The sequence below is a fragment of the Trichoplusia ni genome, chromosome 15 (assembly GCF_003590095.1).
Source record: "Trichoplusia ni isolate ovarian cell line Hi5 chromosome 15, tn1, whole genome shotgun sequence".
NCBI lineage: Eukaryota > Metazoa > Arthropoda > Insecta > Lepidoptera > Noctuidae > Trichoplusia > Trichoplusia ni.
The window spans coordinates 8,531,568-8,548,608 of record NC_039492.1 but is presented as its reverse complement, the minus strand read 5'-3'; the positions used below and the strand labels follow the sequence as shown (position 1 = coordinate 8,548,608).

General features: G+C 35.3%; 1 protein-coding gene across 3 annotated transcripts in view; it reads right to left on the bottom strand.

The window, feature by feature from the left end:
• LOC113501315 (heparan sulfate 2-O-sulfotransferase pipe) overlaps positions 1–17,041 on the bottom strand; it is a 91,395-nt gene that overhangs the window by 34,427 nt on the left and 39,927 nt on the right. For all 3 annotated transcript variants that reach the window (XM_026882436.1, XM_026882438.1, XM_026882437.1), the window contains one exon: positions 11,440–11,579. In XM_026882436.1, coding sequence (XP_026738237.1) covers positions 11,440–11,579 — 140 coding nt within the window. The remainder of the gene's footprint in view (positions 1–11,439; positions 11,580–17,041) is intronic.

Below are 17,041 nucleotides of genomic sequence, written 5' to 3'. Positions count from 1 at the left end.
CTGCACATCTATGACGTAAACTTAAACTGTCATCAATACAAAATAAATGAGTAACAAATAAGGAAAGTGGATTACGTAACTAATCTGCTTTGTTACGAATCGAAAGTGGGTGACTTAAACGTATCTATTAGGGTGTGACCAAATGAATGCGATCGATATGCGCATCATTGTTTATGAGTCCTCGTTATGTCATTGTTGTATCTATGTTACGATTACCAACACCTAAGTGTATAAAACAATAACAATAACACGCGCTCGTACTTAAAAAACTTTATTGACGTACATATAACGTGATAATGCGTCCCGCTTTGGGCGGGAGAATCCAGCTTCCGCGTACCTTCGTCCCCAGACAGACTAAAAATATCCCAAAAACAAACGATGAGTAAGTTTGTACTTTGTTTGCACAAAAAAGGTCACGTTACGATTATGTCACTATTTCCGTTTATTAAATCCCTACTCATATTATAAATGCGTAAGTAACTCTGTCTGTCTGTCTGCTACGCTTTCACATCTAAACCACTGAACTTATTTTAATGAAATTTGGTACAGAGATAGCGTTGACCTTGAGAAAAACATAGGATAGTTTTTATCACGGACTTTTGAAGAGTTCTCTTGGAAACGCGGTATAACCGACCTCGACGCGGGCGAAGCCGCGGGCGAAAGCTAGTAAGTTATAAAACATTCGAGATGCAGCCCTGTGTGTTACTAGGCACTGACCACTGGACATCGTAAAAAGTAACCACAAAGAACTGCTAAAACAGTAAACGCGAAACGAGCGAGAAAAGCAGTAGCTCTGAGTGATACTGACTGATACGTATAATGTAATGTGGTTATCTAAACCTGCACAATCTAGACAGGTCCCTACGTCCTAATAAAATCATTAACCTCACCGACATTGCCCTTAATATACCTCGCAAACAATAGATCCTATCACAGCTATCGTAAACTATTTCAAACAGGATAACAAACAATAACCCCAACTGACCCCAAACATAATTCATATTCTGCGAGCGTATCCGTACTTCGGGGCACTTCGGGGTACTTCGGAGTACTTCGGAGTACTTCGGGCTAGTTTGTGCATAACGTTAATGGCGTAATACACTGGGCGCTTGTACGCTGACCATGTACGGCCCGGCCTCAGGTCGCCCTGACACAATGGTACCGGCGTCGGGACGATAAAGGAGTCACGACAAACCTTCCGGGACTGAGCCCGGGGCGAGACTGTAGAAGCTTGTGGCGTGTCAATGAACTTGCTCAAATACCATTAAACTGCTAAGTAGTCTTGACACCCTTATGTAAATGGAGGTTGTAAATGTTAAGCTCTGAATTAGTTTCTCGTTTGAATGCGGTTTTACTAGCATCCATTGTAAATAGGTAATTTTATAAACGACACCCGGAATAAGGAATTTTGGTGATCCCTAAATGTTGATGACGATTGCCAGTAGTTTCACATAGACCCTGAGACTCATGCTTGTGCTACGCGGAGATCAAACACGTCGCGTTCAAAGGGTTTGGCGTGTCGACCTCACACACTCTTCTTTAAAGGCGAACCTAACTTTATTCTACAAATCATTAGCCACGAGTCTTCATAAATTATTCTGATAACAAACAATGAAGATCCATATATATGTAACTGCTACAGTTTACCACTATCTGAGGTAACGTTACACAACTCGAGAAATACTTTTTTCGTGACGTATATGTGTCTGTATGTATTCTAACTCAGAAAGAACCGCTAATAATCGATATATCGTAATGACAAACTGTTTATAGCCATTATAACTGCAGCAATATCTGTATTGTGAAAGCACGGCAGGCAAACACAAGCATACGCATGCTACTAATAATTTACAACTATCAAGAATGACAAAGAAATTCTAAGTTTAATAGGCATGGATGCGCTGCGTATTGTCACAAAGGTCAACAAAGTAGGCAAAGTCAATTTACACATTAAAACAGTGGCTCATATTCCCGCGGTGTTTAATGAGTATCATTTCACACATATGGTAATATCTTTATGCATTGTTATGCACTTTCATATTTTTTGTATGAATATGAAATTCAAATTGGATCACGTCATATGATTTGCTGTTCGATTGTGTTGCCCTTACGGGACTTTCTCCGCCCATAAATTGAACATTTAGATTCAAGATATGTCACTGAGTACTCATACGTAACCATCTAGTTTTTGAATAGTGCGTATGTAACACCAATTTAGGAAGCATGGTATGAAGTTTTCTAGATTCCTAAACTTGCAACACCGGTTGTTAAGTATTTTCTCTTTTCTATGACCGTTAATCTTCCGTGAATTCTTCCTGTTTAGTTTTTATTAGTCTTAGATGTGCTAATGACTTAGGTCGAATGTTGTGTAAAAACTTTTTCTTTTAACTAGTTTTTTTTTGCAATTTATTTTTGTTACATGTCACTTTTTATGTAGACACTTCCGAAATAAAACTATTTCGTCTTTATGTTTTTGTAAGTAAAAGCAATAATGCAATCACACTTAAAAATCAAGTTACTTTTGAATTCAAAATCCCGAATACTCTTATCTCACATATCTTCAGTTTCCCACGGCGTAATCCATCGATAGAAGCTCTCCAATTAAATCATTACACAATATGTAATTCCAAACTATACAGAACACGGTATCTATAACATGTAATCTTGTAAGAAAGCTCTGAATCGAAACTTTCTATACAGTTAACGTGATCGTCTTTTATTTGTTTCCCGACTACTGCCTGTAGTAACTCTTTAGGTAGGTCTGTATCCGTCTGATCTGTCCGCTGTTGTCCGATCTTGTCCGTAAAAGCTAGACCACGCAATACACTGGACGTAGTGCTATCTCACTCTAGAACATCAGTAAAACCTACGTCTATTGTACGGAATTTAAAAAAGGTGAAAATAATATATCCCCATATTTAGTGAAGGTTGTGGGCTGACAAAAGGTTGGATTCGAGAAAGTTTTTATATCGATGATTTGTAAGTACGTTTTTATATAAATAGAAACGATTTTTTAATATGCAAAGTTTTGATTTATAGGAACGAAACCACGTCATCATGTGTTGGGATTTTATTCTACAGTTTGTAATAAAATAAAACTGAGTAAATTCCCGAGATAACTCTAGGTAGACAAACCTATATCATTATAAATTTTGTGGGCGTTTATTGACTTAATAGATGTCGTAATCAATACTAGGTATTTAGTGTTCTTTCTAACCATTTTTCCTCTGAAACAACTTTCAATGATCTTATTTATTCAAATAAGCAGTCTCATCAAAGCAAATGCGTTTTGAACAAATTCTCAATACTTATCGATCTTTTAAAAATAAATACAGTGAGCAAAAACATCGATGATACAGTCTTAGTTTATTTATACTATGTGACACCAATTCAATTTGTTTATTTACACCTCTTTCATTACATTTTTTGATAACACACTGAGGTCCCATCACTTCAGATATTGTCACGTTTTTTGGCTTGCATACAATGAAGTATACAATTAAAGTTTTTTCGTTGATTTCTTCATATTTACTGTTACGACACGCCCCGTTATCAGACCACTGTAGAGCCTGCAATTTCCGTACAACTGTGTTATTTTTTCACAAAACTTATCCAGCTGCGAATTGATTGATTATATCTTAAGCTTCACGAAATTCAATATAACTTTTTGTGTGGTTGAGAATCGTGAATACTTAAGTAGGTGGTGCAAAACCTAGAGATAAAAACGTCAGGTGGCTGTCAATTTAGGATGGATTCACTTTGACTAGTATAACTGTTGAGAAAGTCGAATCATTTACAGCTTGCGAAATAGTTTAGGCCTCTCGTTCAGCCATTCACTTTGGTCCCTTGCCTATCTAAATGGAAGACCTAATCCGTTCACCTACTCTTGTCTTTGTGATTGTAGTTTCCACGAGAACGATAAATAAAATACGAGTTAAACAATACACGCACAGTTCGGCGTCAGGGACTTGTGACTAGAATTAAAGTAATAACGCCAACTATTATATAATTTACTCATAATATTACGTATTTACGTCCTCAATTCCGTATTATACATAATTGTTTTATATTCAATGTCATCATGCATTTGCCCATTTTGCGACAGCCAAACGTCATTCTATAATCACCAAACAAGTCCTTTGTTTGTTTCTCCTACAATCACGTCTGTAATCTCCATATTACGTGTAACCGGGGTTTATTATACTACGGCGAAGTTAAATTAAATTATTCTCAACACTGGCTCCTTGAAACAACAATGGAGTCTGAAACAATGTGAACAAGTCATTAAACTTGGAACTATTCAATAAATCTTGAATATTATCTGATAGCTCACCGTGGTAGTGCGAGATTATCTAAAGTGTTCTGAAGGTTTCGAAATTCAAATCAAAAATCGTCAAAATGTACTTACCTGCACCTATAGACGGGTACCGAGTTGCATAACAACGTTAGCGTTGATTGCGGTGGTGTAACTCTTCATTTGGAGTTAATAAGACACGTACGCAGGGCTCGCCCTATATACGAAGCATTGTAACGCACAAAACTTAATAAATCGTAATGTAGAGCGCACCATCATGTAACGGGATGCAGCAATGTTCACGCACGCGCGTTATCATAAAATGTAACCGTCTGCCCTCCTGCGCCCGTGGACTACGGGCATTATACTTCATTTTAATTCTATGTGCGGCATTAACACGGATTTCTTTATTCGTCTTTCGGTAGTTCAGCAAAAAGTATAATTGGATTTTTATGTTACGAGAATTATCTGGTTTGATACGTGACTGGTGACGGTTGTTGAAGCGTCATAAATCGTAGACGTTTAGAGTAACAGCTTACTGTGTTCAAACAGTTTTGAACAGGTGTTGATCTGAAAATCTGAATAAAACAGGTGCATAGTGAATGTTTTCTTAAAAACATCGTAATCGTCTATTTTTTTTTCTACATTAACTGGTAATCATAATAAACCGAGAAACAAATGAGTTATAGAGGAAAATATATTTACAATATATAAGTAGCATCTGAAACAGCATAAAAGGCAACAAATTACATTTTTAAAGAATAACTATATATTCATTACAATTTTAGGGGCAATCGCTCACCGAACTGATCTATGGATCAGTTCGGTGTGTGCCGTCATAGTACGGTATACCGTACTATGATAATAAGCTCTTTGTTTAGGAGTAAACTAAAATACGCATACATTTGTCTCATTTCAACAGCGACAGTTTTCCATTTCAATCTCACAGTAATCGCATTTAACTATGTAACTTAATGTATAACAGTCTGAAGCTTCTATTTATCTGGAAGCTTGCTTACAGCACTGGTTGTGCGATTATGACCCGTTACAAGTTGATGATATGTCTATTTCCTCTCTCCTGTAAAACTAACGAGGTAGCGACTCATCTGTGATACATTACAATGTATTTTTAATGGGTGTCTTAGTATTAGGGAGATGTAGACAGGTAATTAGTGTCTTGTATGATATCATGCAGCTGTAACATCTAGTGGAACTATTTCTATACCACTAGATTATCGCTAAAAACACCTCATCATCGATGTTGTGATGAATATTTGGTTCAACTATGTTGAGATCTTTGATGGACTTACTAAAATGGTGAAGGAAAATAACGTGTGCAAGAATTTTTCAAAGGTGTGTTAGTAAGGCCACTTCAGCGGCCTATAAGCCTTACAAGATTTTTAATTGTTTTGCGAGTAAGAATGAATGTTTCTTCGAAGGAAGTCTGCATAACGTTACTTAAATAAAGTTCTTTAAAAAACACATCCTTTACTTAATGTGAAGAAAAATGCAGCCTATTTAAACCTTCTGAAAATTGTAAGAAATTTTACTTTTCTTATCTACTATCTTCGTATTTCTTATAACAATTCAATCCAGCCTCACCAAATAGAACCGAGTGTATTTTACACGCAGCGACTGTTGACCCTAACACCCAATCACTGGAGTCTATCTCCCTTTTAAGGAATAACAGGGAGCATTGGAACCAACGTTCGAAGCCCAAGAAGGTTTTATCTAAGATTATGCTAATCTCAAAATCAATCGGTGTGTTAAACCTTTTTGAGGCAGAAAACATCAGCTACCTACAGCATTCAGTGGGATAATTGTACCGATAACCATTTAGTTGTCATTACAATGTCGTTAGATATTGAAGCAAAAAATATAAGTTTGTAGATAACCTAGTGGCTGCTATTTCAGACGGGTCGCGAGTTCGATCAACGCGTTTGACTTGCGTTTAGTTTGATCCACGAAAGCTTGTCCTGAGTCTAGTTGCTTTCGCATGTGACTTTAGAGACTTTAGAGAACGTTTCTAAAGCCCTCCCATGACACAGGTATTAAATTCACCATCACGATCATGCATAGAAGACACCTTTTTTTCTTTGTAAGAATGAAATTAAATAATTCCTTTTTCCCGCAATGTAATGTATCAATTTACTTTACGTTTATTGACAACACGCTAACGATAATACAAGATCCAGTTGTGTGGCATCAAATAAACTCGAAAACCTTTCCGCAAACCGCGAACCTGCTCCCATATTTGTTCAACGACCTAATGTTTACAGATTCACAAATAATACACGAACTGTTCACGGTTTGGTCAGCTCTATGACCGCATTCATTATCATAATGACCCACGTTATACAACAGAATCATAGGGTAAACCGACCGAAAGCTGCAATTTACACCGGCCGATACAAATACATTGCCCCGGCATCGCCCGCCAATGCCCGGCAATCATAACATAATTACACAGCACAAGCGCTAAGTATCGTGTATACAATAATTTAATAACTATTAGGCACTCGCTAATGTTTAAATTTAATTCGCTGCAATTATGTAGATTTAGTACTAGTGTAACTGTATTTACAAGTGATAAGGTTCTGTGTTACCTGAAATGGGCATTAAGAACTTTTATGTTTCTTTGAACATTATTCATACTTTTTTTAAAAATGATAGCTTTAGAACTAAGTATTTTGTTCAAAATCTTTTTCGTTTATTTTGATACCGACCAACCCCACTGCGATATGGACAAACCTTCCACAAATGTTTGTCCTATGCAGCGATCCAACCCACGGCTGATCGCACACAAAAGCCATGGAATGGTTAGTAACTCCGCTCGCTTCTCCGTTCTGTTCTAAATTCAATTTACCTAATCTTACATATATACATAGATTATACCAGCTTTTATAATCGTATGGTACCATGAATACCAGGTTATATAACTCTTACTGTAAATAAAGAGCCCCGCTTACGATACGTAGTTATCTGGTATAGCCTAATCGAAGCAATCGAGAGCAGTCAATGAGGAAGTATTGCAATGTTAGTACGTGCGTATGCGCATGTCCGTCTAAACACTTTGCGGTTACCAATACCATGCGGGAATGGGTAGGACTGAGTAACGGATATTTTCTCTCTAAGTCTTCTAAACTTTTTTTTTCACTACTTTAGGGGAATCCCCAGATACCAAGTTTTCATAGGGTATGAGCAGAGGTTTCAAATCTACTTTAGATATAATTTACTCCAATGATAATCAAGAATCTAATACGACTTTTTTTTTATTGTTGGAGATTTTATATTATTACGAAACAAAACTACTATCGCCAGAAATCACGTACAAATCGAAACAAAACTAAGTCAACTTGTTTAGCTCCATTTTCAAAACCAGTTAAAAAATAAAGAGTTCATGACAGGTTCAGAAAGCACGCGTCGATTGTAAAACGAGATGCAAATAAATACAATTTACTTAATTGTGTAACTGATCGAGTAAATCATTGGCACGGAACGGTCTGAATAATGCTCAGTGAATTACTTAAAAACCGCAACCGCAGGGCTAGGTGAAAGAACGAACGAAAGTACGAAACTAACTAGTGAACGGTATCGGCCCGGATCACTAGAGACGCACCATTCATTCTTTTTTTTCTGAAGCAGTGAAAGTTCGGTCGAGTTCCCGCCCGCCATGTTCGTCCGATGCACGCGACAGACAATGGGTCGACATTATGCGTAATGAAATAACCTCACGCACTTTCCGAGAGCGGTCGCCATTTTCGAATTTAACCTAATTCTTTTAATGTCTCTATTCATACATCTTTTGAACTTTAAATTAGTATTGTTATCACGAAAGTTTAAAAAAAATGTGAACAAATAATACGCGTATTTTATTTGTGAAGTAGCATTTTCAACCAGCAAGCTATTTTTGAAGAAGACTTTCCATTAGCTTATCTTATTTAAATACAGTTTCGTGAAATCCTTGTGATTATTGCAAACTATAATATAAGTGATTCAAGTAACTGTATCTTTTAAAAAAAACCTGTTATTTCCATAACACAAAGAAATTCTGATAATAATTTGAAATCCTTATTTTAATTCTGCCACAAGAATGTCTTTTATAGTTAATTAAACCATTACGGACGCCGGTTAATTGCGTCGCTGAAACCGGAGAATTCCCATGCACATTTTGATGTCATTATTTACGACACGCAAATATTTTACTTGTCACTAGATCGTTATCAGACTTAATACAGTTACATCCGACGATCTCGTTAAACTTTACTGGTTATGTTCGTCATAAACAATAAAATATGTTGACTTAAAACATTTGTTTACTTTTTTAAATAATGGCTTGACCAAGCGTCATTTGTTATTCTTGTATTCTTTTTTTGAATTATGAGGGCTATATGCATCTACCTATAAGTAGGTTTTATTGTCTTTGTGGAAGAGTGACGGCGCACTACAGATTGTAGATCAGCGTCCCTTTTCCACAACGGCCACAAACTTTCTACAAGAGGTGCTGGAATGCCCAAGTCGTCATTTGTTTTGGTGATAGATTGACGCTGCCGTACTGCCTATGCGCTTGATTAATAGAGAGAAGCTTTGTTGCATAACATTTGACGCATGCCTGCATTTGAGCAACTTATTATCATCATTATAAATAAACAAAACTGAAGTGTTTGTTTGTATCATCATAATTACTAAAGGCCAGTAAAAAAAAGATGACATGAAATCCTTTCAACAGGACCAAGTAAATGCACTAAACTGTCACATTATACAGATTTAATACTCACAGATTTTTATCACAAGAGTTAAGATCAAAAACCAAAAATCACGAACGAAGACACGAATAAAATTATATTATTATAATGGTATTAGCTAATGTTGTTACACGGGCTGTCAGTAACAACAAACGCGTGAATATGTAACACGAAAAACAAATTGAATTTCATGTATCATTAGGTACATCTTAGACGAACAAACAAAACGCAATTACGAAATGTTCTTACGGCTGAATAATGTATAGTTTTAAATCACTTTTTGTCGTTATTACAATACAAACAATAGAACGATTTAAACTATTAACAGCGTAAATTATATATGAATAGGAAGTGAGTATATTAAGCGAATTAACATGTACGATAATTGCTCACGATATGCATTATTGTTTAGCAAAAAACTGTTTTGTGTGAGCATCACGAAGGTTACGTCACAGGCCTTCAATTAAGACCTCCTTTAGGCCATTAAAGCATTATGAAGATTTTAATGGATTACATTAGAGTTCATAATTTAAAATTTTGTTCCAGAACTTTTAACGCCTCTCTCATCATGATCTATCTCTCATGATCATGGCAAACTCGTGACCATTCCTTAGAGTCACGTATTTTTAAGAAATTATTTACGATCTGTATCATTCAACCCTGTAATGACAAATACAGTACGACCCTACAAGAACATTAAAATATGTTTGTCATCTTCCGTTTTTGTCATTCAACCGTTCTTGTAAATATGGCACCGAAGGAACTTCAAGCTGTCTTCTTTAATTTGCCTTTACATTACTAGGAGACATTCAGCAGCTCTTGGACATAATAAAATCCATTACTATTCTACGTGTGTACTGCCATATAGTGCCTCAACCTTTTTTCTGCCCATAAAGAGTCCTTCTAACCCACCCGACCAGAAAATCAATCTATTTATCACATAGGTGGACTCTCTCATCTCATAAAATAGTCTGATCACTTTAAAAAGGCATTCCTAGCCAGCTCATTAATCCGCGATCAATATATTTCCACTGGAGCTTGCACGATCATTGATCATCGCTCCACAAAGGCACCGCTACAGACACTCCTGCTTCAATTAGCTGGTATCTAGACAGGATCGGGGTATGATTGAGTCATTTCCTAGGCAATATCTACAATGCGATCGTTATTACTCGTCAGATTAATAGGCTCGGCATGTATGCACTAAAAGCACGAAGTCGTGTACTGACTGCAACGAACTTGCAAGAGTTCAACTTTTTTCTTTGTTAATTACTTGATTCGTTCAAAATTACTCTGTTATACTTGCATACTATTCTGCTTGTTTTGTGGGTGTCTTTGTGCATGTGATTGAATGGACGCGTGGATTAAATTTCGTCATGTGGGAGTCGTTGAAAAAAAAACGTTTCATTTGTTGAAGAGATGCAGCTCTACGAGATGGTCATTTGCTACCACATACAACAGTTTTACTTGAAATAAGACGTGGTGAAATGAAATGAAATGAAATTATTTATTCTGCAAATAGGATATTTTATCACTTTTACATGTCTTTTTTGAGAACGATGGAGCCGACATTTCCTAGCTGACTACCCTAAGAAGAAATGTCGAAACAAACTCAGGGGTCGCAGTCTCTTTTAAAGTCCAAAAAGGTGGGAGGCCCCTACATTTTCTTTGCTGATGTTACTTATAACTAATTAATTCAGGAAACTTAATTTGTTTATGTTTACTTCGACTTATTTACGTCATAAAACGACTTTCTAAACTTTAATTATAGATGATTGTTCGAAGTTTACACGAAGTTTGTTTACTGATGTTTTTGAGGTGATCAATAAAACTTATGGGAATGAGTCATTAAAATCGTACCTATTGGGAAAGTTAGTGTGAGGTGTAATTAAGTTTCTATGTTTTGAAGTAACATATTATGTGGGTATTACCTCAGGTGTTTATTAAATTAACTTGTTTTGATTTTATATCTCTCGTAGTAGACATGATTTGACGGAAGTCGGTCATTAAATAATAAACACATAATTATACGTTATCATTAGGTATTCAATTATTAACGTTACGTTTGAAATGAAACGAAATGAAATACTGAAATGGAAAGCTTGAAAATCAGATAAGCAACGTGCGGCTCTGCGTTCAATGTGACTGTTTTAAAGTTATATGTATTTTCTTACTTTTTCTAAGACCACTGACAAACGGTGAAAGAAAAAATCGTAAGGATACCTGGATTCCAAATATTAAGATTTGAAATCGCCAAACCGAAGTGACCTAGCGGGGTTATCAATTCTCTATCCTTCCATATACTTGAAGAGGAGTGTGCTCAGCTGTAGGACATAAACAGGCTGGTATTATTTTTGACCTTCTCCAGAAAAAAAAAACAATTACTATTATATAACTCACTGTCTGTAAGGTGATTGAAGGCTGTGACGTCATCGTTAAGCCTGCCCTCCATGCGGCGTAGCTTGGTGCTCAGGTCTCGTGTGTGGAGGAACAGGAATAACGTGCATGACACTGCTATAAGAGCGACCAGCTCACTCGTTCTGAAACAATAAGGATATCAACATTAGTTATAACCCATTAATGACACACAATAAGAGTAATATAATATTCTACAACTATCACAACACGTCATCTAGTCTAAAACTAAGCAAATCTTGTATTACATACTTATATTTTAAATACATACATAATATAGGTAAATTACACCCAAAATTGTGCTTATCATAACAACACTTGTCCCTGGTGGGAATCGAGCCCGATATAGCAGTCAGGGTCACTAATCACAAGAAAAACTGGCCAGTCAAGTAAAAATATGTTTTCATCATTGTTTGTCTAGCTAGATAATCTCTCCTAACTCACTAAATGGTTATTGACACAGAGTTTACAGAAATTTCACTCGCGACTACGCTACCGCGTCAGCTCATTATTAAAGACTCCGGTTGGGATCGACACTGGTCAGGTCATCCCAAAAATAGGCGCGAAATTAATTGGATAAAATCTTTTATTTTATTAAGTATTTATTATCACTTTAACGTGTCTTTTTTTGAAAACCTTTGCATCATTTAAGCTTGAATGAATAGTAAATAATGTCTCTGAATAAGGGTGTGTCGATACGTAGGAACTCAGTTTAAATTAGATCTTTTCCCAACATCTGTAATGTGTCGGCTACAGCCAGTCGCCAGTGACCATGCTTGACAACCGATCAGCTGACGCATACGTCAGAGCAAATGTCACTTGAAACCTATTACTGTCTTTTACACGCTTGTAAGCTTATGCAGAAAATGTATATTCACAGAACCTTATATTCCGACTAAACTTCATTTTGCAACTTATATTGAAGGATAGGGACAATATATTTATCCTCTGCTTTTTTTGAGGTTGTTTAGTAGTATTAACTATACTGTAATATAAACTACACGATAAAGAAAGCAGCAATCATAAAAATATATGTTTTTCTGTACCTTAATTAAGTTTACTCAAATTATTTGAAACATCCGCGTTGTTATTTGGATCGGAATAAAAAATAAAACGCCCATCAATATATTAAACATTTTGCACTATTACCATAATTACAACATGGTGTGTCTTCATGCTTAATTAGCACTAGTGACGTGCTAATTCCCTTTCCCTTGGTTGCAATCAAAATAACAAGTAAAAGTAACAAGTACAGGCACATCACAAAATCCTTTCACTTTCGCCTCTCGTGTACAATTAAAAATAAATGTGTTCTCTCTTCAAATAAGTTACGAAGGCATACAAAGCTGAGTGTTATGCAAATACAATGTAAGTCACACACCATCTTTATAAACTTACGACATTCTATTTTTTTTTTGTGGTTTGTTTTTAACGAGACCATGAGGTTTGTAAACAGCCAGTATGTACTTTCTTGCTCTATAAATATCATAGATAATAAAGCTAACGGAATTATGCTCAAAGACAAAGATCTGATGCATTCCATCACATACGTTGTTCGTTCTAGTATCTATAGCCAAGCATTACTTTATACTTTTAGCATTTGTGGTCACAAAAGTGATCTAATTTCAAAAATTCGAAATTCAATTTCGAAGCTTCTTAAAATTTGATGTGCATAACCGTAATGCAATACAATAGTTTTGAAAATACCTAAAACGTTTCAAAATGAGAATTGTAATTTATTTATTGAAATAGAGCAAGCACAAAACATTGCAATGTAGATGTATGAAGATATTGCAATATATGCAACGAATTGGCACTTTGAAAGCTCATCGCGTTTCCATTTACGTTTAAATGCGAGAGTGGACGGTGTAATAAAACCATGAGGTCTTAAGAACGATGACCATGTCTTATTTTTTTGCTGCCTCATACCTCACACCTAGTCATGCGTGAACGGTATCCTGCGGACTCGTCACTTATTCTATTTATAGCTAATAACGAGTACTAGACCCCACGAGAAAGCCTTATATTTATTAAAAGAATAATAAAGTTATTTACTCATTTTATTCGATTCATTAAAAATGATAGAACATTATTATATGTTCTCATCGGGTAATGTCATAAAAAAGCCATTCAATTTTTATAGTTTATAAGTTTTTAAATATAAATCTATAAATTTAAGTTCATAAACTCGGTTATTTGTAATTAAATGAACATCAAAGAAAATGCAATTTATACTAATGCCGAATCCAATTTAAAGTTTTTAAAGAAAATACACTTATTTTTTTTATAAAGACCGTGAACGCACTTTATGCCAAGTTTTACAGATTACTATTATTTATTTCACGGATATTAATTTTGCATCGATAGAAAAATAAGAAAAAAAAACATCTATAAAAGTTTTTTTTGTTCAGGTTGTTCAATGTTCACTCCTTGTATCGAATTTTACAGACTTTCATATTTACTTTACGGACAAAAATTTATTTAAACTTGTTCCTTCTCTTTTTGTCGATAGTCGATGAATTATATGATGATACCTGCCCTAAATAATCAGCTTAAAAGCAGAATACCATTAACATTACTCTTCTGAGACATAAAGATTTCAGAACGGACAGATATATTTACACAATAACATCTCTAAAAGCATACTATACAAGTCGTCGACTAAGCTTATTATCATTTGTTATGAGCGTTAAGGTTTATTATAGTAAAGTATGGTCAAAAGAGATCAATATTTAACATTCGTCTTTAAGAATAAATTTCACGGCCGTCGTAATGTTAATTGTATAAATGGTACAACGCCTACACGACCTCTTAAAGATCTGTGGGAAAGAGACACCGCTCTATACTATGTAGTTCTGTCTCGCTTTCACACCTGTTATCTTCTTAAAGAGGCGTAGGTAGAGGTATAGGTTCCCAGTGCCTGTCGAAGAGCTGAAGATTAAAGTTTTAATAATTATATTATACATGTGATTTATCTTAGTCCAGTATTAGTTCTGGAATTTAGGTTGATATTTTTAATACGATTTAAGTATTTGTTCACATTTTATCTCGGTGCATATGAAATTATATTTCACAACACACTTAAATTAACTTAACTTATCGATTAGTCACACTCCGTGCACTCACATACAGACAACTGCTACGTGTGATATCATTTACTAAATCTACATTAACATTGACAACCAAATTAAATCAACAGTTTTATCGCAATTAGCAAAGAAAGAAACAAACCAACTCCCTTTTAAAATCATCTCATTTACCATAAACGGCTACAAGAAAGTAGGCTCGAAAAATCGTTTCAAACGTACATACAAGGACATAATTCTCTAGAACCAAGTTATAACCGTCTGTGTAGATGGACGACGTGAAATAAAATAGAAAGTGGTCGGAGTACACGTGATAGAAGCAATAAATGACCGCATAAGGCAAGCGGCGGAAGGGAAAAACGATTGTGCTATCATTTTATTATTGCTTCGTGTGTAGAGAGACAATGTTTGTGAAAAGCTTTGTCCCCTTCTATCTAGGTCAGGAAGGCTACCACGTCGTAAACAAAGATTACTGCAATAGGGATTTTGACTAAATCTTATAGTATAAATCTGTTTAGATATCAGACAGATTTCCAAAAACTATTGAATACGTTCTTTTCAGTTTATCGAATCATTAAAAAAAAGGAAGATAAAAATCACTTAAGTTTGGTAGTGAGGGCAAATAACATCACTTGCTAGTAAAAATTGTACTGGTAAGTGACGTCACACGAGATTTTAAATCACTGTATCCTCCTCAATTTTTTGTTTACGAGATAAAGGAAAAATTACGAATCCAATATTTATTGGAAATCTGTCTGGCGGTGTAAAGTTTTTTTAAGTGAAAGACCCTATCGTGGAAGCGAGACAGCGCATCACGTGACATAGAGAGGCATCTCTCTTCCACAACTGAATAGGCGTCTGATAATGACAGAGAAAACTATTAACACTCGTATGTAAACGTTTTATTAAATGTTTATGAGAGTCTTATAGTGATGCATTGATCCGCTTGCTGATCTATAGATGCAGGTTTAGAAATCTAAGTTTTATAGGCCATTGCTTTAGTTGTGCTCATTTTCTATTTTGCGATTTTAATGATAATTTTAATCCCTTATTGACAGTAATTGGTGTCTGTAACAGACGCTTAAACATACAAAGGTCAGTTAGTGTAATTATTTTATCCACTTTCCAATACTAGACGACTACCCGTAGCTTTCGATTAAAATCTCGGTAGAAATCTATATAGACAGATTAACATACTAAAAATATTTCTTTTCTATTCTATTATTAGAAGACAAAAATAATAAAACTCAAGTTATAAAACATTAAGTATCCACTAAAGCATGGTGTGAACACTAGATGCGATCGCGTGCGCAGTAAGTCAGAGCGACATCGGCACGTGCGCACACGCAGCCTGGGACACGAGACGAATGGCCCTGTTACGCCTCTCCTTCTCAAACGTAAATGTACCCAGAAAATCTCAGCCTTGGTAAATAGTCGAAGTATAGCTATTAATTACAGTGAATGCTTTTAAGCTTTCAATCAAAGGTAATACAGAAACGTGATGCTACTTTCGATATAGGTCGTTCTGTTCACGATTGGGTTATAAATTATCCTTTCCATCTTATATTTATCTGGTACATCTGAGTTCTGGTAGGCACAGAGATGAAAGGAGCCCTGGAATTATTATCATCACCAATAGTAGGTTCATATTTGCAGCGATTATCAATCACTATAGGGTTTAAAAGACTCTTGAATACAATTAGTTGATATTAGTACTTAACTTTTATAAAGTAGTTAAAGCATCATGTTCATTTCTTCTATAAGTTGGGATTAAACTATGATCGAATCTCATTGCTGAGGCAAAAAACAAAAATATTTTTGATCTGCATAGTGACAGATAAAAAAATAAAGCATACTTTATGAATATCTATATCTGTCATCTCGTTGCTAGGTAACGAGCGCCTTGCTGCCCGCCATATGTAATTAAGATGGGAGGATCAACCTAGCGCATTACACACTGGACCCAACTGGACACAGTCCACTTGCAGTCACGCTATGCAAGATGAACTAACCTTGTTTGTATTGACCTGATATGCTATTGGTCTGTTTTAGAACCGCGTAATAATTGTTAAACAACAAGCCTTTTATTACGGGTGAATAAAAACATTGAGATTTCAGCCAAAAACTACAACTAAACTACAAACATTTTAATTAATGTTAAATAAAAAATAACATCAGAAAGGTGGAAAGTTTTATATGTGAGAGACGTGTTTGGTTTAATAAAATAATCTCTTTTACAGCCACGACTTCTTAATTCTGCCATCAGTATTTTGGTATGAGTTTTAGAAGGAACAAAAGACAGTAGTAAAATGTAAATCAAGATAGGTACGTACATAAAAGTCATTAACACTGGAGATTCACCAAATCAAAGAGATCCGCATCAATACAAGAAAATTCCAAGCATTATGATAGTTCACAGCGTAAACATTTAATCTTAATCTATAACTGTACCATTCTCAAATATGAGAAAGTTTATTTCACGCCTGTTATCCGTAACATTC